The sequence below is a fragment of the Chlamydomonas reinhardtii genome, chromosome 4, assembly GCF_000002595.2.
Source record: "Chlamydomonas reinhardtii strain CC-503 cw92 mt+ chromosome 4, whole genome shotgun sequence".
In the NCBI taxonomy this organism is placed as follows: domain Eukaryota; kingdom Viridiplantae; phylum Chlorophyta; class Chlorophyceae; order Chlamydomonadales; family Chlamydomonadaceae; genus Chlamydomonas; species Chlamydomonas reinhardtii.
The window spans coordinates 3,578,918-3,602,908 of record NC_057007.1 but is presented as its reverse complement, the minus strand read 5'-3'; the positions used below and the strand labels follow the sequence as shown (position 1 = coordinate 3,602,908).

Below are 23,991 nucleotides of genomic sequence, written 5' to 3'. Positions count from 1 at the left end.
ACCCCCCCCCCCCGAAGTCGCATATGTACTGGCACGCGGGTGCGCGCAAAGCAAAATCGACATGTCTGGACTGCGTTGCAGTTTGGCAAGCTGCAGGGGCAGGTCGGAAGCCCACTGTCGGGCCGCGCCTGTTGTCTGGAGAGTGTCGTGACTCGTGACATCGAGCGTCATCGAGTCGAAGGGCGGAAAGCACCCCCCCCTGGGCTGCCCCATCCCCTGCCCTGGTGTGCCCTGCACTGCCGGCCTCCTTTCCGACCTGCTAACGACTTCCCCCGGGAAAAGGGTACTTGGCGAGCTTCGGGGACCGTATGCAGCCCAACGCAGCGAGAAATCCGAGAATGCACCGCCGGAAATGCCCAATCTTTCTCGCCCGAGGGCCTGTATTGGGCCCCGTTTCTTGCCGCTCCCCAAAGATGCAAGCCCTGCCGATAGTGCCGAGGTAGGCCCAACTCGGGCCCATCAACCCCGTTGGTGCTGCAGACACTCCCAGTCGACAGGCTAGCAACTCTGGGTAATGGGGATGGGGAGGGGCCGGCCGGGCCGCTGCCCAGACGCTGCCATTGTGGTGTGCCGCAAGAGTCACTGCTCAGTGGGGGGGGGGGAGCCATCCATGGGATGGTGTGAATCAAATATGAAGTGAAGTGCCGACGTCCAGAGGTACAGCGGGCACACGCGACGCATTCCATACCGTTGTTTCGCCAGCGGCAGGCTGCTGGTTCCCCCGTGTTTCCGTGGCGGCTAACGCTAAAATACTAAGTTCCTATTGAAAGCAAGTAGGGGGGGAGCGCCTGTGTGTCGGCGTCCAGTGACTCAAGTGGCACCAGGCATACGACGGACCGCCCAACACGCTGAGGCGAAACCCCGAACCCATGAATTCGACGGTGTGAGCCTGACCGAGTCTCTGCTTAGTGAGTGTACCGTACGGTATTGACGAGTGTTGCGGTACGGTACTACGGTGCGTGGTTGCTGCGCAAAGCCGCGTTTCCCACTTTCTCCGGCAAGCCTTGTCACGTACCGGTATCCCGCTTGTGTTGCGTTTTTCCAAGCACGTCTGCACGTCGATCCCCTACTCCCCTGTAAAGCCGCAATCCCTGAGTGCCCAGCCCCACAGCGCACCTTGAAAACCTCAGCTGCCATAATGCATTTGTGTCATTGGCTCGGACACAATACACCCTGCTCTGGACAGCTCTTCAAGTTGCTCCGCGTCGCCACGCCATCATTTGATGCTTGCATTGGGGCCAACAAGGCCGGCAGCTAAACCCTGAACAGACGAGCGTCCGAGTCTACGAGTTTGCCACACTTTGTGCGAGACACCCACCCCAGGTAGGGCCTGCTCTGCATACGCACTGTCGGGTGGCCTACCGCCAACCGCCCGCATAGCCTACACGGTGGCTCCATGGATCAACGAACTCCACCACCACACGCGTAGTCGGTCTTGGGCAGTTGAGCTCTTACCCGTCAGCCCCAAGTCCCAAACCATACACCACACACATACACACGCATGCACACACACACACACACATACACACACACACACACACACACACACACACACACATACACACACAGACACACACATGCGTCGTCACAATCCTTGCAGCACCTATTTTGCCAAGCGCACTTCTGCCCTACCATGTACCGCCATCATCAAAACTCATCTAGCTGCGTGATCATGAAGCCCGAACCCGAACCCGCACCGGCAGCCTCGTCTTCGCCCGCCGGCCCCGCCTTGCCGGGTCCTCCCGCCTCCGAGGTGCGTGCCAGCGGCGCCGATGAGCGCCGCGGCGGCGCACCCACACTAGCACCAGCAGTGGCGCCGCCGCCGCCACCTCCTGCCCCCAACCGGGCCAGCTGCGCGCTCATCCGCACCTTCTCCGCGGCCAGCCAACCCGACCACTGCGACTGCTGGAAGCCGCGGTCAGACACGCCCACCTGTGAGCGGGAGGCGGGAGAAGCGGTTGCGGGAGAAGAGGCAGGGGACAGGGGCAGTACCGTATGCACATAAAGGACTCGGGGCCTTTCCGCTGTGCTTGTGTTCCCCACCACCTGCATGGCCGCTCGCCACGCCCCACACAGCTCTCCCACACAGCTCTTACACAGCTCTTCCACACAGCTCTCACACAGCCCTCTCACCGGCGCCTCCAGCCACCTCAGCAGCTCCGCCAGCAGCCGACACACGGCCGCCTCCGCCGCCGCCGCACCACCGCCTCCGCCGCCGCCGCCATCAGCCCCAGCACCACCACCCACCGTCGGCTGCTGCTGCTGCTGCTGCTGTTGCTGCTGTGGCACCAGGTTGTCCAGTAGGCTGGAGCTGGTCCGCAGGGCCGAGCCGCCGTGGGCACCGCCCGACAGCGGCCGACCCGACGGCGAGCCCGGGTGGTGGCTGAGGTGGTGGTGGTGGTGGTGGTGTCCGTGGTGGTGGCCGTGTTGCTGCATGACGGCTGCGGCGGCGCCCGAGGGACTGGTGATGGGCAGTGCCGGCAGCAGTGCTGCCGGCGACTCGTCAGCGGCGGCGGAGACCAGGCGCCCCAGGCTGCCGGCACGTGTCAGCACGGGCAGCCTGTCTGCTGCGCCGCCGTCCTCGCCGCCGGAGGGGCGCGAGGGCGAGGCGGGGCGGGAGTTGGCGCGGGAGCCTGGCCGCAGCGCCGGCGGCAGCACCAGTCCGCCTGCGCCGTTGGCGCCCACGCCGTGCTTGAGGCCAGCAGGAGACGAGGGCGCGGAGGGCGTGCCCGGCCCCGGCCCCGGCCCCGCGCCGCCGCCGCTGCCCGCCGGCGAGCCGCCGCCGCCGGCTCCTGCCTCGTCATGCATGAAGGCCCTCTGCAGCGGCCAGGGCGGCAGCGTCTCCCGCGGACTGCCCGCCTTGGCCGCCGCAAAGGTGGGGTTCTGGCGCTGCGGCAGCGACCGGTACACCAGGCTGGTCGGGCTGGCGGTGCCACTGCCGCCGCCGCCGCCACCGTTACCGCCGCCGCCACTGCCGTACCGCCCGCCGCCAGCCATCATGGCGGCGGCAGCGGCGCCGTACGGTGTGGAAGGGCCACTGCCGCCACCGCCGCCAAAGCCGCCGCCGCCGGTGCCGCCGCCGGTGCCGCCGCCTCCTCCTCCAGGCGAGACCAGTGGCCCCAGCCGGCGTGTCAGGGGTGCCTCGCCCCAAGCACGTGCGTACCCCACAGGCAGCGCCCGCAGCTGCTCGCTCGGACTGGAGCCGCCCTGCGCCTGCCGCTGCCGCGTCGACGCCGGCGCCGGCCCCACCTGCTGCTGCCCCGGGCTGCTGGTGCTGGTGCTTAGCTCCGCCACCAGCTGAACCAGACCAGTACCCACACCCTCGCCTCCAGCGCCGCCACCAGCACCCCCGCCGCCGCCAGCGCCGCCGCCAGCGCCGCCACCGAGGCCCATGACTGTGCCGCTGACGCTGCTGCGGTTGTAGTAGGTCTGCTGCGCGGGCAGCGGCGGCGCCACCTCGCCCAGCCCTTCGCCGACCTCGCTGAGCCGCCCCTGCCGCGCCGCCGCCACCACCAGGAAGCGAAGCAGGCTGGGAGCCACGTCCTCGGCTGCCAGGCCGCCGCCGGCACCCGCGGCGGCGCCCGCGGGCCGGTGCAACAGAGCCGACAGGCACGTGCTCACCACGCCCGCCGCCGCCAGCACGCCGCCGCCGCCGCCGGCGCTGGCGTCAGCCCAGGCCGCAACGGCGGGAGGCGGCAGCGAAGCCGTGGCGCCGTTGGCGGCGGCGGCGGCCGGGACCACGGTGCTGCGCGCCCGCCGCAGGAGGCGGCTGAGGTGGGCGGCCAGCAGCCGTACCAGCGGCGGCGGCGCGGTGGCGGCGTCGGCGGTGGCGGCGGTGGCGGCGGCGGCGGCGACAGGGTCGGCACCCACGGCGGCGGCGGCGGCGGTGGCGGCGGCTTTGAGTGCGTCGCCGCCCGCCAGGTGCCACAGCAGCCGGTGCAGGTAGCTGCGAGAGAGGAGGATGGGGAGGAGGAGAAGCAAACGGTGCAGAGGTGGTAAGGGATTATACGGTACAAGCCTCATTAGGCAATCACACCGGGAAAAGCGGGCGGATGCACACAGAAACCAGCGAGCACCGCACACCGACTGTGAAGCGCAACAAAGGCAGCATGTGGCTGACGGGGCCACGGTACTCACGCAGCAAACTGCGCCTCCAGCCCATTCGGCAGCCCGTCCGGCCGCCCCGCCGCCGGCCGCAACCCGCTTGCCCAGCCCAGCACGGCGTCACAGCCCGCCACCGCCAGCGGCGCCGCCGGAGCCCAGCCCCGGAACTCAAAGTCCGGCCAGCCCGCAAGCGCAGGGCTGTTGCCGGCGGCGGCGGGGGCGGAGGCGCCGGCGGCGGCGTCCGTAGGTAGGAAGCGGGCTGGGCTGGTGGCGACGCCGGCGTTGGAGTAGGAGGCGGCGGCGGCGACGGCGGCGGCGGCGGAGGCGCGGGAGGCGGCTGCGCCGCCGCCGAGGCCGTTGAGGGAGGTGCGCGGTCCGCCGGCTGCAGCTGCGGGTGCGGCTGCGGCGGAAAGCGCCGGGTGCTGTCGCATGGGGCTGGACTGCTCACTGCGTGTGCCGCGGCCGCCGCCCGCGTCCGGCACATCGCCACGCAGGCGGCCCAGCGCGGCGCCGCCAAGCAGCCCGCCGCCGCCGCCGCCGCCAAGCAGCCCGCCGCCGCCGCCGCCACTGGCTGCCTCGTAGGCTGCGGCGGAGGCGCCGGCGTCCAGCGAGGCGGAGGTGGAGGTGGCCACGGCCGCCAGGCGGGAGGCGATGCGGTCGCCCCGTACCGCCCGCGGCACCCCGGGGTCGCTCTGCCTCAGCGGCGCCAGAGGTCCCAGCGACACGCCGCCCGGCAGCGGCGCCAGCATGCCGCTGCCGCTGCCACGAGGAAGCACGGGCGCTGCCGCACCCGACGCAGGTGCGCCAGCGGCACCCGGCACAACCGGCACGCCGGGAATGCCGCCGCTGAAGCTGATGCCGGCGAAGGAGCCGGCGGCGGAGGTGGCGCTGCCGCCGCTGGCGGCCACACCGGTGCCGGCAGCGCCGCGGGTGCCTGCTGGCTGCGACCCCTGCTGTTGCTGCTGCTGCTGGGGCTGGGGTTGTAGCTGGGGTTGCTGCTGGGGTTGTAGCTGCTTGAACTCCGTCCTGCATGGACGGCGGCAGAGGAGGGTATGCGAGTTGGAGGAACGCAATGGGTGCATCCGCACATGCCTCGCTCGTCTGGCTCAGAGCCCGACTATGGCGCCCTGCTGCCCGCACGCGCCTGTGCTGCACGTGCCAAAATATACACAGACACACATGTACACACATGTACACATACACACACACACGCACACGCTCCAGCCTCCTCGCTCTGTCCCCGCTCACCCCAGGAAGGCCCGGATATCCTCCGGCGAGTACGACGCCTCAGCCAGCAGCTGAGCCACCTGTGAGGGGGGTTGCAGATACCGGTGTGTAAAAGCGTTTCAAAGCCAAATGAGGGTGAATGCTTCCCTTCGCTTCCCTTCCAGCCAAATCCGCCGTCGCATCCGACTTACGAAACCAAGACATACACGCCAGCCCCCGCCTTCCGACACACACAATTCACCCACCCTGACTGGGTCCATCAGGCCGTCGGAGGCGGCGCTGGCCTCGGGCCCCACGCCGCCTCCCGCGCCGCCGCCGCCGCCCACGCCCAGGCTGGAGGGCTGCGCGGAGGCTGTCAGGGCCAGAGAGGCCGAGGAGGCGCCGCTGAAGAGCGAGCTGGCGGCCGCGGCACCGCCACCCAGGCCACTGGCCTCGGAGCGGACCTATGTGTGGCAGGGCGTGTGACACGGCGTGTGACAGGGCGTGCGGCAGGGATTGTGAAAGGGCGTGTGGCAGGGCGCGTAACAGGGCGTCAGCACAAGCAGCGGTAGCCTCTCTGACTGCGCCGAACCCGGAAATTAGCACCCAGAACCCAATCCTACCTGTAAGAGTTGTCCCAAGACAAGCTCACCACCAACCCCCTCCGCACTCTCCCCAACCCTCCACACTCCGCAGCCCTAAGGGCCGGCCCGACTCACGCTGGCCAGTGCTTCCCGCATGGCCGCCTGCTTGGCCGGGTGCAGTGGCGGCGGCGCCCCGACCACGTGATTGCTGCTGGGCCCGCCCGCCAGACCGCCGCCGCCGCCGGCCATGTCGCGCCGCGTGGCGGCGGCGGCGGCGGAGGCGGCGGCGGCCACTGCCGGGTTGACGCCGGCGGCGGAAGGCCGCATGCGGGGCGGCGAGCCGCCGGCGCCCGCCGCGGCGGCGGTGGGGGTGCCCGGCGGCTGCACCTCCTGCTGGGCTGAAAGGCTGTTGGCGGCGGAGGTGCGGGTGTCGGGCGGCGCGGGCGGCGCGAAGGAGAAGGAGGAGGGGTGGCCGATGAGGCGGCGGATGACCTCGCCCGGGAAGCCGGCGGAGGCCAGCGCGGTCGCGATGTCGGCAAGCGTGTGAGGGTCTGCGGGAGTGAGTGCGTAGGCGTGTGTGTGTGTGTGTGTGTGTGTGTAAGTGTTTGTGTTTGTGTGTGTGTGTGTGTGTGTGTGTGTGTGTGTGTGTGTGTGTGTGTGTGTGTGTGTGTGTGTGTGTGTGTGTGCAACGACGAACAGGAGGAGGAAGGGGGAGCGGTCATGGTAGTGTGTAAGTTTGATGCTCCCAAAGCCAAAGGGCCGCCGTTTTACCTGCCCCACCGAGACCTAAAACCGCTCCCCCAAAAGCGCTATTCCTCCCACTTGCTCACCTGTCCCGCACTACTCGCCCCCACCCTCCCGCCCTCGCACTCACCGACGTCGTCTTTGAGCTCGTTGCCGTCGAACGCCGCCGCCACCTTGCCGCCGCCCAGCCCCGGTGCCCGCTCCAGAGTCGTCTTGATGTTAGCGGCCAGGGAGGGAGCCACGCCACCCAGAGGGCTGAGAGGGTAGGGAGGGGAGGGCGGGAATGGGGGAGAGATATTAGGGATGTCGTAACAGTAGTAGGAAGATACAACAACTGTTGCCACCCCTGCGCCCGACACCAATACCGACCCAAGCCACTCCCACGCCCTTCACCACTACTTTCTCATACCACCAACATGCACCCAATCTTGTACTGCAAGACACACAGGTGTCGTTTCCTTTCAAGCCACACACGCATTTGTTCAAACCCGCACCTACCGAATGAACATGCGAATGGTCTGCGGCGGCAGGTCCACTGACGCCAGCGCCGCCACCACCTGCGCCAGCCGCAGCGGCCCCACGTCCGCACGCAGGCCCGTGCCGTCGTGCCGCATCACACGCGACAGCTGCGAGCTGCTGTAGCCCGCCGCAAGCAACGCGTTGCGAATCACCTCGCCAACCTCCGGAGTCACAACCGCCGCAACCGCAGCGCGCCCGGCGGCGGCGGCCGCCGCCGCCGCATCCGCGGCCTTGACGCCGCCGGCCTTCTCCGCCTTCTCCGCCGCCGCGGCGGCGGCGGCCACGGCGGGCGTGGCGGCGGGCCGCATGAGCTGCCGGATCTGATCCGCGGTGGTGCCGGCGGCGGCGAGGGCGTAGGCCATGGCGGCCAGGGTGGCGGCGGGCGTGGCGGCGGCGGCGACCTGGCCGGCCGCCGCCAGGTGTGTCTTGAGGTCGGCCTGCCTGTAGCCCGCCGCCACCAGCACGCCACGTATGGCGCTGTAGGTGGCGGCGTCCAGGCGGCCGTAGTCGCAGCCGCCGTGGGGCATCAGGAAGCGCTGCACCTGCGCCGGCGTGTAGCCGTGTGTGGCCATGTGGAAACCCACGCGCTCCACAACGCGCGGGTCGGCGTGCGGCTGCAGGCCGCGGCCGTCGGGCCGGACCTGCGAGATGATCACGTGGTGGGGTTTGATGGGGTTGGTGGTGGGTCGGGAGATCACGTGCCCGAGCCCCGAGCCCGACAAACAGGGGCACACACGTTGTACGCGTTACTGGGCAGTGTGCGCGCCGCAGGTCCCGTCACACACTGGCCAGAGCCACAGCCCTCCGGGTGGGTTTGTGCCAACCACCAACTACGCCGCGCCCCTGCCCCCTCCCATAAGTATTATCGCTTTACAAGTTTAGTTTGGTTTGGTTTGGTTACTTTGGGCTTGTATCTGCAACCCCCCCCTCGTCCCTCGGACCCCACGCACCATGTCCAACAGCTTGGCGGAGGCGATGCCGCAGCTGGCAGCCACGTTTCGGATGTCCATCACACTCCGGGAGCTGAGCGTCTCCCCGCCCGCCGCCGCGTTGTAGTTGGTGTACGACACAATGGCCGGCAGCGGCACCGTGTTGGCGGTGGCGGCGGCCGCCGCCGCCGCGTCGGCCGGCGGCGGGCCCGCCGCCAGCGGCGTCTTGGGCGGCAGCATAATGGCGGGCGCGGCGCCGCCGGTGCTGCGCGCGTGCGTGGCAGCGCTGACGCTGGGCGCGGCGCTGGGGGCGCCGCTGGGTGCGGCGGAGGTGCCGGGGGCTGCGGCGTTGAGGGCCGAGAGGTTGGAGGCGGCGAGGCGGGAGAGGGTGTTGGGGGCGGAGGAGGTGGGCGTGTTGGTGGTGCCGGTGGGGGCGGAGGACAGCGCCTGGATGAGCGGCGACAGCAGCGGGTGCGGCATGGGCGCGGAGCCACTGCAGGCGGGAGGAGGGAGGAGGTAGGGAGGAAGGGAGGGAGGGAGGAAGAGGAGGGTTGAAGTCAAGATGCATGTAAAATGTTGCAGGCGTTATAAGCCCCCCCCCCGGCTCGGGCCTCGGGTTCTACAGGGACAGGAACGCACGTCGTGCTCGCCACCTTGTAACCACACACAACAAAGTCAAGAGTGCGGGTCAAGAGACGGGTGTGAGCTGCCATTGCTGGCAATCGTTGGAGGCCGTCTTACTCTGCGGTGGCGTTGGCCGCGCTGCTGACCGGCGGCGGCCCCAGGAACTGGCACAGCTGGCCGCTGCTGAAGCCTGCCTGCGCCATGGCCGTCGCCATCTGCGCCAGAGTGGTGGCGTCCACGGCGGCGCCGGGGCCGCTGTTGTCGCGCCGGAGGACCAGGGCCAGCTGCCGACGACTGAAGCCACCGTCCTGGGGAGTGAAGAAGGGGGTTGCATTCTTAATTAATAAAGAAGTGAAGGCGGAGAAGGGGGATGGGACAGTGGGTTGGGATGGTGGCGCATGCAGCTCCCGTTGGCAGACCCGAGAGGCCCCGTAGAGTGTGGAAACCCCAGCCCTGCCCCCCCCAACCCACGCCCTTGTTCCTTACGGAATTGGTTCAGAGTCAACCCCTACGCCCCTACCACCGCCGCCGCCACACGCTCACCAGCAGCGCCTCATTGATGGCGCCCAGCTCGTTGGGCGTGAGCGCACCCACTGGCGGGCCTGTGCGTGGGGAAAAACACACACAGACACACATGAGTTGGTGACATGCCGGTCGGTACAACCCAGCTGGCCAACTACGTGTTAGCATCGTCCGATGACGGTGCGCGCCGCGGCCAGCGGTGGCGCTCCTGCGGCTCGGTTGCGGCCGACTGTGGGTTGCGGTGTATAGGCGCTGCACGAAGATTCCAATCACGCCGTCCGGCCTTAGGTCCGTGATGTGAGGAGCTGTCAGACCTGCGTCCTTTTCAGTGCTAGCCCTCCGATACACCGTTCCGGTTATCGCCTAGGTTCTAGGCGTAGCCCCAAACACATGGTCGCTTCGTGTGGGAGCGCGGCGAGTGCGACAGAACCCCAGATGCCTCCGGTCGTCACCTCGACAGTGACAGTCCACTGGCGAGGCTGAGCCGCTGTAAATAAGATTTTGCCTTCACAAGCAAGGCAACCACAGGTATACCATATATATCTATGCGCACAGTCGCACACGCACACGCGAGCGAAGCAATCACATGTATACTGATGGTATACATGTCTGTCACACGCTCACCCGATGCCAGCATGAGCCGTATGAGGTGCGCGGGCCAGCCCGCCGCCGCCATGGCTGCCACCATCATGGCCGCGCTCTCGCTGTCCCAGTCGGGGTCCAGACGGCGGCCGTCGCTGCTCAGCAGGTTGGACAGGTGCTCGTCCGTGAAGCCGGAGGACTGGGGTGGGCGGGTGGGTGGGTGTAGCGGAGGGAACCGGGGGGGGGGTGCAAGGATTGGTGCGGGGGGGGTACATGCACTAAGGAGTGAAGGCGCAGCCAGGAATAGTAGTGCAGCAGGCGCGTGAGGGGTGGGGGATGGGGGTAGCCGTTGATGTGGAGAACGGAGTGATGAAATCAGAAGTATGAGGTTGGGGAGGGAGGAGGGGGACGGCGGGCGAGAGGAGGGAGGGTTGGGTCTGGGAGCGGACACACAGCTGTGCCGTACCGGTGTAGATTACGGTACTAAGAAAGGGTGTGCCGTACAGGCTTACTAGGAAGCAGCCAAAGCAGGGCGTAGTCGCAACAAGCCACGCCACAACCTGCACGACCCAGATCCCCAACCTTCCGCTTCCGCCCCTCCACTCCTGCTGCCACCACCCACCCGCAGCAGCGCCTTGATGAGCACCAACAGGCTGGGCGTGATGTGGTCGAAACGGTCCAGGCGCGCCGCCAGCTGGCTCTCCTCGTCGTCGCCCGCGTCACCCAGCGGAGCCACCAGGCCTAAACAGGCGGGCAGGACAGGGGGAGCGGGGGCGCGGGCGTGCAGCAGATAAGCCAACTGGACGTCACGGGAAAAAGAGCCAGTGATGGAAGTGACCGCCAAGGCACCCAGAGCTGCGCCAGTGCCGCCAGTGCCATCCCCAGTGTCGCGCCCGAATGATGCCGTACCTCACACCTCACCTGTGATCCCGGTGAATGCGCTGAAGCCGCTGAAGCTGACGTTCATGGCCGAGCCGCTCGCTGCGCTGGCGGCGCCGCCGCCTGGCGCCGCCGCCGCCGCCGCCGCCCGCGCCGCCTTGATGGCATCCATGGCCGCTGTGACTGCGGGCTGCATGAAGAAGCAGCGGATCTGGTACGGCGTGAATCCCTCGTACGACAGAGCCTGGCACAGCCGCGCCACGACCTGCGGGTCTGAGGGGAGCCAGGACCGGTCGCCGATGGAGTTGGAGGCGGCGCCCTCGTCCTTGTCCTCTGCGGCGGCGGTGGCAGTGGCGGCGGTTGTAGCGGTTGTGGCGGTTGTAATGCCCTTGGCAGCGGCGGCGGCGTTGGCGGCGGCTGTGGCGGCGGCGTTGGCGGCGGCCTGTGCCTTGGCGGCGTCGGCCGGCGCGGCCGGGCCGACGGCGGCGGCGGCGGCCAGGGGCGCCGCGAAGGAGAAATCGGGGGCTGCGCCGCTGGCGGCAGTGCCGCCGTTCTGCGTGCCGGTCGCCGATCCTGAGGCCGTATTCGTGGCTGCGCCGGAGACTGTTACAGTGGCTGCACCCGAGCCAGTGCCACCCACAGCGGGCCCCGTGGCGGCGGCCGTTGCCGCCAGTACACCCAGGAACGACGGCGGCGGCGGCAGTGGCGGCGTGGTGTCCTTGGGCTTGGCGGGCGGCGGCGCCGCCGCCGCCACCGACGGCGCGTCGTTGCCTGCCGCCAGCGCCGCCACCTGCGCCGCCGGCATGCCCATGTGCGCCGCCACCTGCCGCAGCTGCTTGACGCTGAGGCCCTTGCAGCGGCGCACCACGGCGGCGCGCATGGCAGCCAGCGTGTGCGGCGGTAGCGCCAGCCGCGCCAGCGGGCTCTCCTCGTCCTCGTCTTCCATGTCCCACGGCAGCATGGCGCTCATGCCGCCGCGGGAGATGACGCTGGCGGCGGCGCCCGCGCCCACGCGCAGCGCGGAGCGCGCCGGCGCCGCGGCCAGGGAAGAGGCGCCGTCGGAGGGCAGCGCGGCCGGCTTGGCGGGCGCGGGCTCGGGCGCGCCGTCCTCCCCGGGCTCCATCAGCTTCACACGCGGGCGCGGCTTGGCGGCGCCGGCCCCGTCGCCGGTTCCAACGGGAGACGTGCCGTCGCCGGTGGCGCGCAGGGCGGCCGGCGGCAGACCTGTCAGCAGGCTCTCGTCCACCTCGCGCACCGGCAGCCCATCCTCCTCCTCGTTCCCCTCCTCCTCCGCTTCTTCTCCGCGGTCCTCGTCCTCCCCTTCGCTGCCCTCCGGCCCCTCCTCCTCGCCCTCCTCCTCCTCCTCGTCGTCGTCCGAGTCCGAGTCCGTGAAGCCGGTGTGCTCGTCGTTCTGCACCAGCCAGGGCGCGTGGCTGTGGGCGTGGGAGGTCGCGCGCGAGGTGCCGCTGAAGGCGTCGTCACGGCCCATGGCCCAGTACCTGCATGTGCGGGAGGTCACAGGGGATTGGGAGCGGGCGTTAGCAGCTCGTTTGCGCGTTTATGTTACAAGCGATGTCATATCATACTGGGCCGGGTGGTACATTGTGTTGCTGAATGCACGACTAACAAAGCCGTTGTGAAGATACCGTGCCGTTTGCTGACGTGGAGAACGGACTCCAGAGGGCAACGGCACCCAGCCCTCTCCGAGCCGCGTTGCGAGCCGGCGCGCGCGCGCACCCCCCCCCCCCCACACACACACACCCACCTGCCCACCGCCGCCACCTCCAGCGGCACGGCCGGCAGCTCGGGCGACAGGTACTGGCAGATGTGGAAGGTGGGGAAGCCGGCGCCGGCCAGCACCACCGCCACCTGCGCCATGAACACCGGCTCCGGCTCCGGCTCCACCATCAGCCCCAGCCCGTCGCTGCGCAGCAGCTCCCCCAGCTCCTCCGCCTCGAAGCCCGCCGCCAGCAGCGCGCCGCGCGCCGCGCCCGCCTCCGCCGGCGTCATGGCGGGCGCGGGGTCGCGCAGCTGCAGGAACAGCTGTACCTCGTGGCCGCGGAAGCCCGCGGCCGCCAGCGCCGCCACCGCGCGCGCCGCCAGGTCGGGGTCGGTGTCTGGGTCCAGGCCGCGGCCGTCGGTGCGGACCAGGTGCAGCAGCTCCTGTGTACGTGTGGGGGTTGCAAGGATGTTTGGAAAAGCGGTACAGGACGCACTGAAGACTGCAGACGAAGTCGTTACCAAATGAGCGGGGGGGGGGTAGGTTGTAATTACCAGCCCAGAGGGGTGGCCCACTTGCCCGAGCCCAAAGAAATAGTTCCCAAATGGTGGAGGCATAGGTGGAGCTAGACGTTGGTGAGGGGAGGTTGCAGCCGCCGGGTTTGGGTACCAGTGTGAGTGGAGGCGGCCCCCTCTGCAATCCTCCTCGCGCTCACCCGACTCTAAGCGACCTCCATCATGCTTACTTCTGAAGGGACTACGGGAATGATGGCAACTGATGGCGACTGCAAACCCTACGGTATCCTGCCTCCTCACCTCCGCACTGAACCCCGCCGCCATGAGCACCGCCCGGAACACCACCACGTCGCGCGCCGACAGGAACAGCCGCCGCCGCGCCGCGCCGCTGGTGACGCTGCGACGCGGCGCCAGCGGGCTGCTGGCATTAGCGGCGTTGCCGGCGGAGGCGCCGCCGGGGCCCTGCGGCCCCTCCTCGTCGTCGTCAACGTCGGGCATGAGGAAGGCGCGGATCTGGGCTGGCGTGAACATGGCCTCCACAAGCGCGCCGCCGACCTGTGGGGGTTGCAAAGATTGGTACAGAGAAGTGTAGCGAAGAAGGCAGCAGGGAAGAGGGAGGCATGCGTACGGTGCGGGGCAGCGAGGCAGCGCGCAGTCATGCACGGGCGCACATGCTGGGGTAGGCGCGAGAGCACGCGTTCATGCATTCATGCGTTCAGCCCAATCGTCAGCCTAACGCTCATACTGCCCAATGCACAGCGCCCCACGCCCACACGCCCCAAGCCACACGCTCCAAGCCACACGCTCCAAGCCGCACGCCCACCTGCGCCACCAGTCCTGCGGACGCCTCCGGCGCCACCGCTGCGCCGCCGGGCATCATGGGCACCACGCCCTGCTGCGGCACGATGAAGCGGTTGGGCGAGCCCTGCAGGACGGGGAGGTTTTATGAAAGAAGGTCGGGAGGAGGGGGTGCTCAGCATTGGGATACAGATCGGAGTGCGCTGCACTTGCACTGCACGAATCCTCACCCTGTGCATTGCAGCAAACATCAAAGTAGTTCAAAGCCTTAAAAGACACTGATGCGCAAATCCTTCGCGACGCTGACCCCACACTCCACAGCCCCACCCAAAACCCCAGCCCCTCCCCGCCCATAGTGCCGCAGCCCGCTCCCCGCCCACAGCCCCGCAGCCCCCGCCCTTCCGCCCACTCTCCCCCTCCTCCCCCCTCCTCCCCCTCCTCCTACATTGAGCCCGGCCGCCTCTATGGCGCTGTTCATGGCGCTGATGGCGGCCTGGCTGAGTCCGGAGCTGGCGGCGCGCGCCATGTCGTAGCGCAGGAAGCGGCGGATGGCGTCGGAGGTCAGGCCGCCGCGGGCCAGGGCGCCCACCACTCGGGCAAGCTGCACGGGGGCGGGGAGGGGGCGCGGCACATGGGGTGAGGGTGAGGCGCGGTATCGGTCGGTGGTATACACACATTTGTTGTTGATCTATCAAGCACACACACACACATGCACGCACCACGGCAGCTGTATCATGGCCCACACACCCACACACAGCTTATACACGTCTTAGCTCGCCCTACAACGTCATAAAGACAAGCTTCAGCCCCAGCCCCAGCACACACACACACACACACACACACACACATACACACAACTCCCCCTTTCCCCGCCTGGCCCTCACCGTGACCGCGCCCACGCCCTCCTGCAGCGCGCTGCCGTCCGCCGTGAGCACCACCCCCTCCAGCTCCTCGCCCGTGAAGCCCTCGGCCAGCAGCGCGTCGCGGCAGGCGGCCATGCCGGCTGCGGGGTGGGGCGTGTGGTGGTGGGGGGAAGCGCATGGCGTGACGTGTGTGGCGCCGTGGTGTGTGGCGTGTTGTGGGGCGTGGCGTTTCGGGGGCGGAAGGGGTGTCCGCCCAGGGTGATAGTTTGGGGGCAAGCTTGACATCCGCTCAGCAGCCCAGCAGCCCAGCCGCCCAGCTGCCCAGTCTGCTAGCCCCCGCCCGCCCCGCGGTCTCACCCGGCTCCAGCGGCGGCACGGCGGCGGCGTCGCTGCCGATGACCCGGACCATCTGGTGCGCACTGAAGCCGGCCATGGCCATGGCGTCAGCCGCGTCCGCCAGGTCCTGCGGCGAGAACAGGGGCGGTCGCAGGGACAATGTGCGTGTGAGTGAGGCATCGAAGGGAGAGCACTCGTGTCCCGTGCCTCTCTAGGCATGCGCCATTCCTCGGCCGCTCCGCCCTCCAAGAATGGACGCCGGCGCTCGTGCATGCGCCACAACCGCCACAAGAACCTCCACAAAAGGCTCGCATCCCTTCCATCCAACCCCGTCACCCCACACTCCCGACCCAACCTCCCGACCCCACCTCCCGACCCCCCATGCCCCACGCCCCTCGCCCGCTCTCACCTTGGGCTCCAGCTCCATGGCTAGCCCGCTGCCGTCGCTCTTGACCAGCGCCGCCGCGGCGCCCGCCTTGATGCCGCCGCGGGACAGCGCGTCGATGAGCGCGGTGGAGGCGGCGGGCGCGATGAAGCGGTGCACCTCCAGTGGCGTGAAGCCCGCGGCCTCAAGCGCCGCAGCCACGGCCTGTGCAGGGGTGCAGGAGGGCAGGGAGGACGAGGAGGGCAGGGGAGGAGGGCGAGGAGGGAGGGAGGGAGCGAGGAGGGAAAGGGTTCTGTTGTTGTTTGGCGAGTGTAGCGGAACAGCGTGTACGGTACTATCCGGTGGCAGCCGTTGCCGGCATGCAACTGAAAGCAGGTACCATTGTTGGTATGATTCGGAGTACTTTAAGGCATCATGCAGCCCAGCTGTTCGATTGCCTCAAACGTCAGACAACCTGGCTCCGCAAAAGCTACAAGGCCCCGCCCCAACCCGCCCCAGCCCACACCTCTCACCTGCACCGCCCGGATGTCGGCGCCCCAGGACCGCACCAGCTCCACCTGCGCCGAGTCCACGCCCGCCTGCACGGCGCGAGGGGGGGGGGTTACAGTCATGATTAGTTAAGGGGGGGGGACACAGTTGGTGAGCCAAGCAAGCTCGTGTCTTGTTGCTTGCTGGGGGTGGCCACAGCAACTACCCCCTCTCCGTCCCTACTGCAGTCCCTGCCTGCTATACTACTGTTCCTGGCCACGCCTCCACTTCTCAAATAATCATGATTGTGACCCCCCTGCAGGCCCCTTACCTTCTCCAGCGCCAGCCTCATCGCCTCTAGCTGCACGGCACTCAGCGGGCGCAGGTGGCCGTGGCGGTGCCCGGGGTGGTCGGGGTCCGGGTCGTCGCCGCTGGCCAAGGGCTCGCGCGGGAAAAGGAACGCGACCAGCGCGTGCGTGTCGAACCCCGATGAGGCCAGCGCCTGTGCATAGGGAGGGGCGGGGGCGTTTGGAACGGGGTGTTACTTGCCGCTCTAGCCCCGAACTCCTGCCAAAAGCACACTTGGGTCTCAAGAGACACCACCACGTCTTCCCCAGCACATCTTCGGCATTTCCATGTTTCATACAGACCGTTCGCATGAATGGCTACACCATCGGTATGCGCACCCCTAAGCCTGCTGTCTAATTTGCTAAACTTCCCTTTACCATCTTTGCAACCCCCCACCCGCCCGCACCTGCGCCACTCGGCTGATGGTGTCTGGGCGCACGTCGCTGGACAGCCCCATGCCGTGTGGGCTAAGGAGGTCGGACAGCTCGCCGGGCTTGAAGCCGGCCTCCTGCGGCGGGGGAAGGCGGCGCGGCATAAGCATGTGTCATCGGTCACACAATGCAGGTTGCAGGAGGAGAGGCGTTAGTGGAGTGCGCCTGGCGCGCCAGTGTTGTTGCACGGCGAGGCCCAGCGGGCAAGGCCAGATACAAAGATGGGTGCTGGCAACACGCGCACATGCACTCTTGTACATGCAGCATCGCGCGCATGCACTCATGTTGATGTACTTATTTACACGCCCGCACGGTCACGCGCACACCTGCAGGGCCGCGCGGATGGCCGCCAGGGTCACCGGGTCAAGCCGCGGCGTGCGCGGGCGCGCCGCGTACACGGGCGGCGGCGGCGGAGGCGGAGGCGTGGCCGCACGTGGCGGCGTCGACGGCGCCTCGCCCTCCGGGCCCGCCGCCGCGTCCGGCTCCAGCTTGCCGTCGAGCGGCCCGGCGGCGCCGGCGTCAGGCGCGGCACTGGCTGCCCCGGCGCCGCCGGATGCAGACACGGGTTGCGAGCCGCCTGCAGCTGCCGTGGACGACACGGCCAGGCGGCTGCGGCCTGTGGCGGCCGCCGCCGCGGCCGCGGCCGCTGCGGCGTTCACCGCCGCCGCCGTCACGGGCGGCGGCTCCTCGCTCACAGCGTCTAGGCCGCCGGGGGCTGCGGCTGCGGCCGGTGTGCTGCCGGCGGGCAACGTGGGCTGGCCGTAGTGGAAGCTGCCCATGAGCATTCGGATGTTCCTAGTGGTCATCTTTTTGTCCGTGACCAGCACGTTGATGAGCTCCACCATGGTGTGAGGGCCCACCTGCGAGCACGCCAGCAAGCACAGCCGGGTGCGTTAGTTAATTATGGTAGTTAGCTCGTTGGTGAGCAAGTTGGTTCGTCGGAGATCCCCAGCGTTCGTACAGGTGGTGCGCGCAATGACGGTTGCATCCGCGGCACGAACCCCTTGCTTGCCCCGTAAGGCCAGAAATGCTCTCACATGGGGAGAGGTGCACGCAACCCCTCCAAACCCAAAACCCAAAACCCACGCAAGTCGCCAGAACGCCCCTGCCCCCTTCCTCACCTGGTTGTAGGCGATGGTGCCGTCCTCTGTTAGCACCGCCGCCGCCTCGCCCGCGTCCGCACTGGCGCCCACCTCCACCAGCGCACTCTTGAGCGCGTCGCGCAGCTGCGCCACCACCGGCGGCGGCGGGCCGGGCGGCGGCGCGCCGATCTGCCCCTTCACGCCCTTGCCCATGTACTGCACCCGCAGCCCGCCCCGCTCCAACAGCTCCTCGTCTCCGCCCAACCCGCTGCCGGCCGCCGCGTCCTTGTCTAGCTCTGGCGGCAGCGCAACGCCGGCCGGCGGCAGCAGGTTGGCGAACACCAGCGGCTCCATTATGCCCGAGGCGCCGAACTCGGTGGCGGCGGGCGGCAGCGCGCCACTCTCGGTGGCGCTGGGGCTGGTGTGGCCGGAGGCGGTCCAGTGCAGGGCCTCGTGGATGGGGGAGAGGTGGATCTTGTCGGGGTCGAGCCGCGGCTCCTTGAGCCCGGCGGCCAGGGCGGCGGCGGCCTCGGCGGCGAGGCGCGCGGCCTTGGCCTGCGTGCGGGCGCGGTGGTTGTTTGGTGCGAGAGAGGCGGCGGTGGTGGAGGTGGTGGTGGTGGTACGTGGTGTACGTAAGCGGTGGTGGAGGTGATTGTGGTGGTGGTGCGAGAGGCAAGTCGCATGGCGCCAACCGCCCCACAGCTCCCCGCAGCTTCTATCACTTCCCTCACGCCCACGCGGCTACGCCCCTCCCCTTTCCAATCCCACAGTTCCCCGCCCCACCAACGCCTCTGCGTGTGCTCCGCTAGTTTAACTTGTTTTGGCTTACTTTGGGGACTACTGTCCCCCGCTGCCCCCGCCCGTACCTCCATGAAGATCTCCCCCCCCCGGCCCGTACCTCCATGAAGATCTTGTTCCGCTCCATGATCTTGGCCCACCAGTTGGTGGCGGCCTTGTGGCCCGCGTCCTCCTCGTCCTCCTGCAGGCAGGGGCACAAACACACACACACAGGCTCTTTAACGCACACAGGCATTGTTTCCTTGTGCTCTTTAACACACACACATGAATGCATTCTTGGGCGAGTCGTTTCATTCTTTAACACACGAATGCGCTGCAGCCCAGGCTACGCGACAGAGGCCTCACGCAGCCCGGGCCAGCGCCACAAGAAAGTCGCAGCACTGCAGCACTGCAGCAGCATCACAGCCCCTCGCAGGAGCCGCCGCCACTCACCGCCGCCGCCTTGAGCGCCTGGTCGGCTTCGTCCGGCGGCTCGGGCGCCGCCGCCGCCGCCGCCGGCGCGCCGCCCGGCCCCACCGCCCGCCCCGCCGCCGGGTTGTAGTCGTACACATAGCCGCCGCTGATGGGCAGCGAGTGCTCGTCACGGGCGCCGTACCTGTCCGCGATGAAGGCGGCGACATCGGTACGACAGTACGTCAGTGCGTCAGTGCGTGTGCTGCGGTGTACGACAGTACGTGCTGTGCGCAATGAGGCGATGCGAAGCCGCAAACCGCAAGTTGTCGAGTCGAAGGAAAACCCCTCTGACCGAATTTGTTGAGCGTTCCCATGTTTCTCTTACAAACATATCTACGCTGGTCCGCTGCTGCGGTGCCGCTGCTGCTCCCTGCTGACATCCCCTGGCATGCGGCACCGCACCCACCTGCACTGGTACTTGCGGATGAGCTTGGAGAACAGGCCGTGCCGGGTCTCCAGCGACTGCGGGGGCAGCAGCATAAGGGGAGCGTCAAGAGCCATGAGCAACGCCTCCAAAACTTACAACCGGAGCATGTGTTCCTCGCTCACGCGCTGTCACTGACTACTCCCACAGCCTGAGGCCCCCCATCATCCTATCCCACCCTTCAGTTTTGCTGGGCCGGCTACTCCTCCCCCTCCTCCCTCTCCCTCCTCCCTCCTCTCCTGTCCCTCCTCCCTCCCTACTCTCCTCTCCCTCCTCCCCCTAGCCCCCTCCTCCACCTCGGCGCCTCCCCCTCCCCCGCGCCCGCGCCCGCACACCTTGCACGTGTCCAGCAGCTCGCGCAGCATGGTGACGTAGTCGGCGGCGTCGGTGGTGGGGCACCACATGTCCGCCAGCTCGAACAGCGCGTGCAGCAGCTGAGGGAACAGCAGGAAGCTGCGGGGGGGGGGCGGGGCGGGGGCGGGGGCACGCGGACAGGGCCGGGGTCAGCCATTCATGCGAACCGTGTGTATAAAAAGGGTGGCGTAGCAGTTCCAGGCATGGCCAGGAGGAGGTAGCAGGTGTGATGAGGGAAGTGGCGGCAAGTACGCTGGCAGGCAGGCGGGCAGGTGGGTATGCAGGACGGCGCCCCCCGAATTCCGCCCCTTGACTCACCGGCGGCCCTTGCAGTCAAAGGCCCAGTCCTCCTCCGGCTCGTAGGCGGGGTTGGGCTTCAACCCGAACCGCGGCAGCAGCGCCTGAAGCAAGAGCGAGTCGTTGCGGGGCGGGTTCAATGAGAGCACGCATTTGCTTGAGCGAGAGGCCATCTTTTCATCACGCCACCCCCATCACCCCGCCGCAATCGCCCCGCCACTGCCGCCTCCGCTATCACTCCCATCCCCAGACCCCAAACGCCCCCACCCCGCCCCCACCACGCCCCACCCCGCCCCCACCACGCCGCACCCGCTGGATGATCTGGGCCATGGCGCAGTACACGGGCTTAGTCATGCCGCGCATGTCGGTGGGCATCATCTTCTCGTCGTCCGTGATGCGCCTGTGACGCGGCATAGCAAGGGCAGTGTTGAAACAATTGGGGGGGCATACAGGGTTGGCAGGGCTGCGCAGTGTGTGCACGGTAAGCGCGGAGGCAGAGGAGCCGAGCAGCAGGAGTGTGCGAGCGACAAGCGATTAAAGCGGACAGCGAGGAAGGGGTAAGATGGAGGCTGTGTCCCGGGCCGCTCCCCTCTTCTATTCCGCGGCTCACTCTTCCAATCCTGGTCGACCACGCTCTTCCACACAGCCCCTGCCCACCGCCCCGCGCCGCCCCACTCACTGGTCCAGTGGCAGCGTCACCAGCGGCAGCCACCTCCACCACTCGCGCACCACCTCGCGGAACTCGGTCTGGCCCTTCACGGCCATGCGCGCGTTGAGAGCCTCCGTGGTGTACAGCGAGGCGTCGCCCTGAGTGTTTATTTGGAGGGAGGTTACATTGATAGTTATTTGAGAAGTGAAGGAGTAGCTTGGAACAGTAGTATATCAGGCGCACAGCCTTGTTACCGGTGTCCGCGTGGCACGGGGTCAGTACGCGGGGCGGGAGCTTGTCAGGTTCACACGCTTGCTGTTCAGGAGCGCATGGTAATAAAACGGCCCAGCCCCCAGACATTCATGCCACCCACAACACAACACAACACAACACAACACACCGCACCCAGTCAGCGAACACCCCTCCAACACGACGCACCTGCCGCAGGTAGCTCAGGTGCTGTGGGGGCGTAAGGGGAGGCACACAGTGGGGGCGGCAATCAGTCACCAGTGACGAGTCGAGGACGCAACGGTTGTACAGCAGCGCGCGGCCTAGCAGCTCAAGCGCGCACGGCCCGTGATCGCGGCCGCAACCCTTTGCTTGCAAGGCCCGGTCCTCGCCATCACCCCGCCCCCGCCACCACCCTCACCCACGCGCTTGCCCAAACCCTTCGTCCGTGGATTGACAGGTATCCGCGGCAGCACGGGTGACAGCAGCACCCCCGGACCCGGCCCCCTGGTCCCACGCACGCCAGAGCTCTCTCACCTCGAGCTCCTTCTCGCTGCGCACCGTCAACTTGACGTCCAGCACACCCACCGCCGCCAGCCGCAGAGCCTGCGGGCGGCGCGCGAATGCACCCGAGCCAAGCCACTACTCAGCGCGTGGCGATGTACGCACCGCCCCCAACAGGACCAGGACCAACACCACCAGCACCACCAGCGCCGGCAGCTCCAGCAGCGCGTGGGGCAGGCGGCTCACATCAGCGCAGCCCCGCGGTGCCGCCGGGGCCGCGTCACCGCCTGACCAGGACGAACCTCCGCTTGCGTGCCCGGCCCCCGGATCCATTGCGCCTTTGCGCGCAGCCCCGCCCCGCCCCGCCCCGCCCCGCCCCGCCCCGCCCAGCCCTGCCCAGCCCCGCCGCTCTTCGTTCCTATTCCCAGCCCCCCCCCGCCCGCCGAGTCCCGCCCTGTGCCACCCACCTCATTGGCTGCGGCCAGGTAGCTGCGCTTGTCCTTCTCCACCAGGGCGCGGATGCTGCGTGCCGCGGCCGCGAGCAGCAGCAGTCAAAAGACAAGAGGGGGTTTAAGGCGGGTGTGCAGCAGGCAAGCGGGGAAAGGGACGGCGACAGCACGACACGACGCCCATGCACGGCCAGGATCCCGGCATGTCACGTAAACGGTATACACCCACGGTACTTTCGATTCCCTCCAGACAAAGAGCAGCGCACTGCCGCCCTCCACCACTGGCCACTCTCACCACCACCACCACCACCACCACCACCACCACCACCCCACGCCACCCCCACCCCCACGACTCACCGGGACACGCCGCCCGCCGTCTTTTTCAGCAGGTTGCCGACCTGCCGCCAGGGACGTGCGAGGGGAGGTTGTGAATACCAGCCCAGCTAAACTAGGTAAGGGATTCAGGTGACAGCGCGTCAGAGCGCCGGGCGAGGCCGGTGCAGTCAGTGGATGCCAGCTGCGCCGCAGCCACGCGTGTGCCCACCCCACGTACGGCAATATGGCTGGGCAGCCGGGACCAGCCCGTGCAAGCCCCCAAATGCCCTATGCGCCCACAGAGCGCAGGCGGCACCCGCCGCTGCCCATTCCGCGACAGCGCAACACGCACCGCCCCCGGATGCTGGCCCGAAGCTGCTGCGCGGTACCCAGCATGCTCCCGTTCCCCACGATGACGGCCCTTCGCCGACGGCCCTCCCGCCCCCGGAGCCAGCCCGCCAATGTCTGCCTCCGCAAGCCCATGAATACGTACTCCAATCACATCAGATGGCTGCTCGCCCAGTTTCTTCTGCATTTCCGTATCCAGGTTGCATAGTGCCGCGCCAGGCTTGGCTGCGGAGGGGCCCGTGTCAGCCCCCACGCACCTCTTTCCATTTCTTAGCTACGACCTGGTTTGCCACGGACGTGCCCAGGCCGCGCTGACCCGCTAGCTTGCTGTGCGCCGCAAGCCGGGCGAGCTGGGCTGCGGTCCTGAACTTGTTGGCTGCCTGTGTGCGTTTGACTTCGGCCCGCTGCTTCGCTTCGAGCGTCTCCTTGGTGATGTGGGAAGGCCGGGGGCGGTGCCGGTACACGGGCGCGGGGGCATCTGCTGCAAACGAGGGCGTTCGTGGCTGCCCCGCGTGCTTGTCGATTGAATCGCCCTTGTGCACGCCGCGAATAACGAAGCCGTCCTCCATGTCCGCCCCCGCGCTTCCGTTGCGGTTCGTGCCGGACGCGGCGGACGAAAAGCTGGCGCCAAGGTGTCCACTTCTGCCATCCCGGCCCTGCTGCATCTTAAACTTCAACATCTTCCCAGATTACAGCACAGCCGGGCTGCCGTGCGCAGGTTTTTCCACTAGACAAACTGGCGAGCTCGCCTTCCTCTGTGCTCCTGATTAGCTGTTAACATGCTCAGATATAAGTTGCTATGAATTGGAACGTCAGAGCAAACTATGCGCAGTCGGTTGCAAAGTTGTGTGCGCACATGCTCTTGCTGGTCTCCTTGGACCGGAGCCACGTTCAAACAAGATATGTCCAGGTTTGATATGTCACAGCTGCTGGTAGAAAGGCAGCACACTGCTACCGGCAGTCAACCCGTTGTAAAATATATAAGGGGAACATCGCGCGAGTTTCAGCCGGCCTAAACATGCGTATGCGCTGCGTATCGTATGTACACGGTTGTGGGCAAAGTATTGGCATGGTGCCTGGATGGTGCGCCCTTGCACAGTTGTACTGTGCCCGTCCTTCCATGGCGTTCACGCGCTGCAGCCGGCCCTACCCCTCCCTAGCCGACTGCGCTGGCGTCCCCGAAAGCTCCACGCCATTTCAGATTCTGCTTTATGAACTTAGAATGCATAGCATGCGTTCGATCGCAATGCGCACGCAGGCGCACGGCCCCCTGTATTACCCAGGGACAGCGCCACGTCAAGCCAGCACCCTGACCCCCTTGTCGTCGCTTGCTGCTTATCAGCCTTGACAATATGCCACACCTGCCTGGTGGCCTTCTCATGGGTAAACAGTTGCTCCTGGCTGAGTGCCTGAGTGCAATATGGTAACTGTTGGACCCTACCGTAGCCAGACCCTACCCGTTGCACACTCAGCAATTGGGCACAATTTGGCGCAATTTGCTTGTACGAGACTGGACAATCCTCTAATCCCAAT

At 67.7% G+C, this 23,991-nt stretch overlaps 1 protein-coding gene across 1 annotated transcript; it reads right to left on the bottom strand.

Annotated features, from left to right (window-relative positions):
• Positions 1–980: 980 nt before the first annotated feature.
• On the bottom strand, positions 981–23,492 carry CHLRE_04g228550v5 (uncharacterized protein). The gene is made up of 38 exons (XM_043062059.1): positions 22,716–23,492; positions 22,153–22,193; positions 21,814–21,868; positions 21,380–21,448; positions 21,053–21,073; positions 20,645–20,772; positions 20,275–20,365; positions 19,987–20,069; positions 19,650–19,767; positions 19,297–19,352; positions 18,870–19,032; positions 18,538–18,618; positions 17,679–18,194; positions 16,884–17,417; positions 16,533–16,634; positions 16,110–16,280; positions 15,823–15,888; positions 15,335–15,514; positions 14,947–15,052; positions 14,611–14,729; positions 14,172–14,327; positions 13,752–13,853; positions 13,229–13,483; positions 12,459–12,856; positions 10,736–12,192; positions 10,437–10,555; positions 9,857–10,013; positions 9,254–9,312; positions 8,828–9,018; positions 8,108–8,579; positions 7,137–7,798; positions 6,769–6,893; positions 6,030–6,445; positions 5,577–5,774; positions 5,353–5,411; positions 4,138–5,130; positions 2,134–3,946; positions 981–1,932 (listed from the first exon to the last, which is right to left on the bottom strand). Exons 1-38 carry the CDS (start codon positions 23,136–23,138, stop codon positions 1,648–1,650), a joined length of 11,040 nt encoding a protein of 3,679 aa, XP_042925411.1. The 5' UTR covers positions 23,139–23,492; the 3' UTR covers positions 981–1,647.
• Between the last annotated feature and the right edge of the window lie 499 nt (positions 23,493–23,991).

Bases quoted from the DNA above. Each gene is read 5' to 3' on its own strand.
- CHLRE_04g228550v5 (XM_043062059.1), bottom strand. From the start codon at position 23,138: ATGTTGAAGTTTAAGATGCAGCAGGGCCGGGATGGCAGAAGTGGACAC. The intron at 21,449-21,813 runs GTGGGTGGCACA...CGCCGCCCGCAG, and splicing joins ACCTGGCCGCAGCCAATGAG to GCTCTGCGGCTGGCGGCGGT. The intron at 8,580-8,827 runs GTAAGACGGCCT...TCCCGCCTGCAG, and splicing joins GCGGCCAACGCCACCGCAGA to TGGCTCCGCGCCCATGCCGC.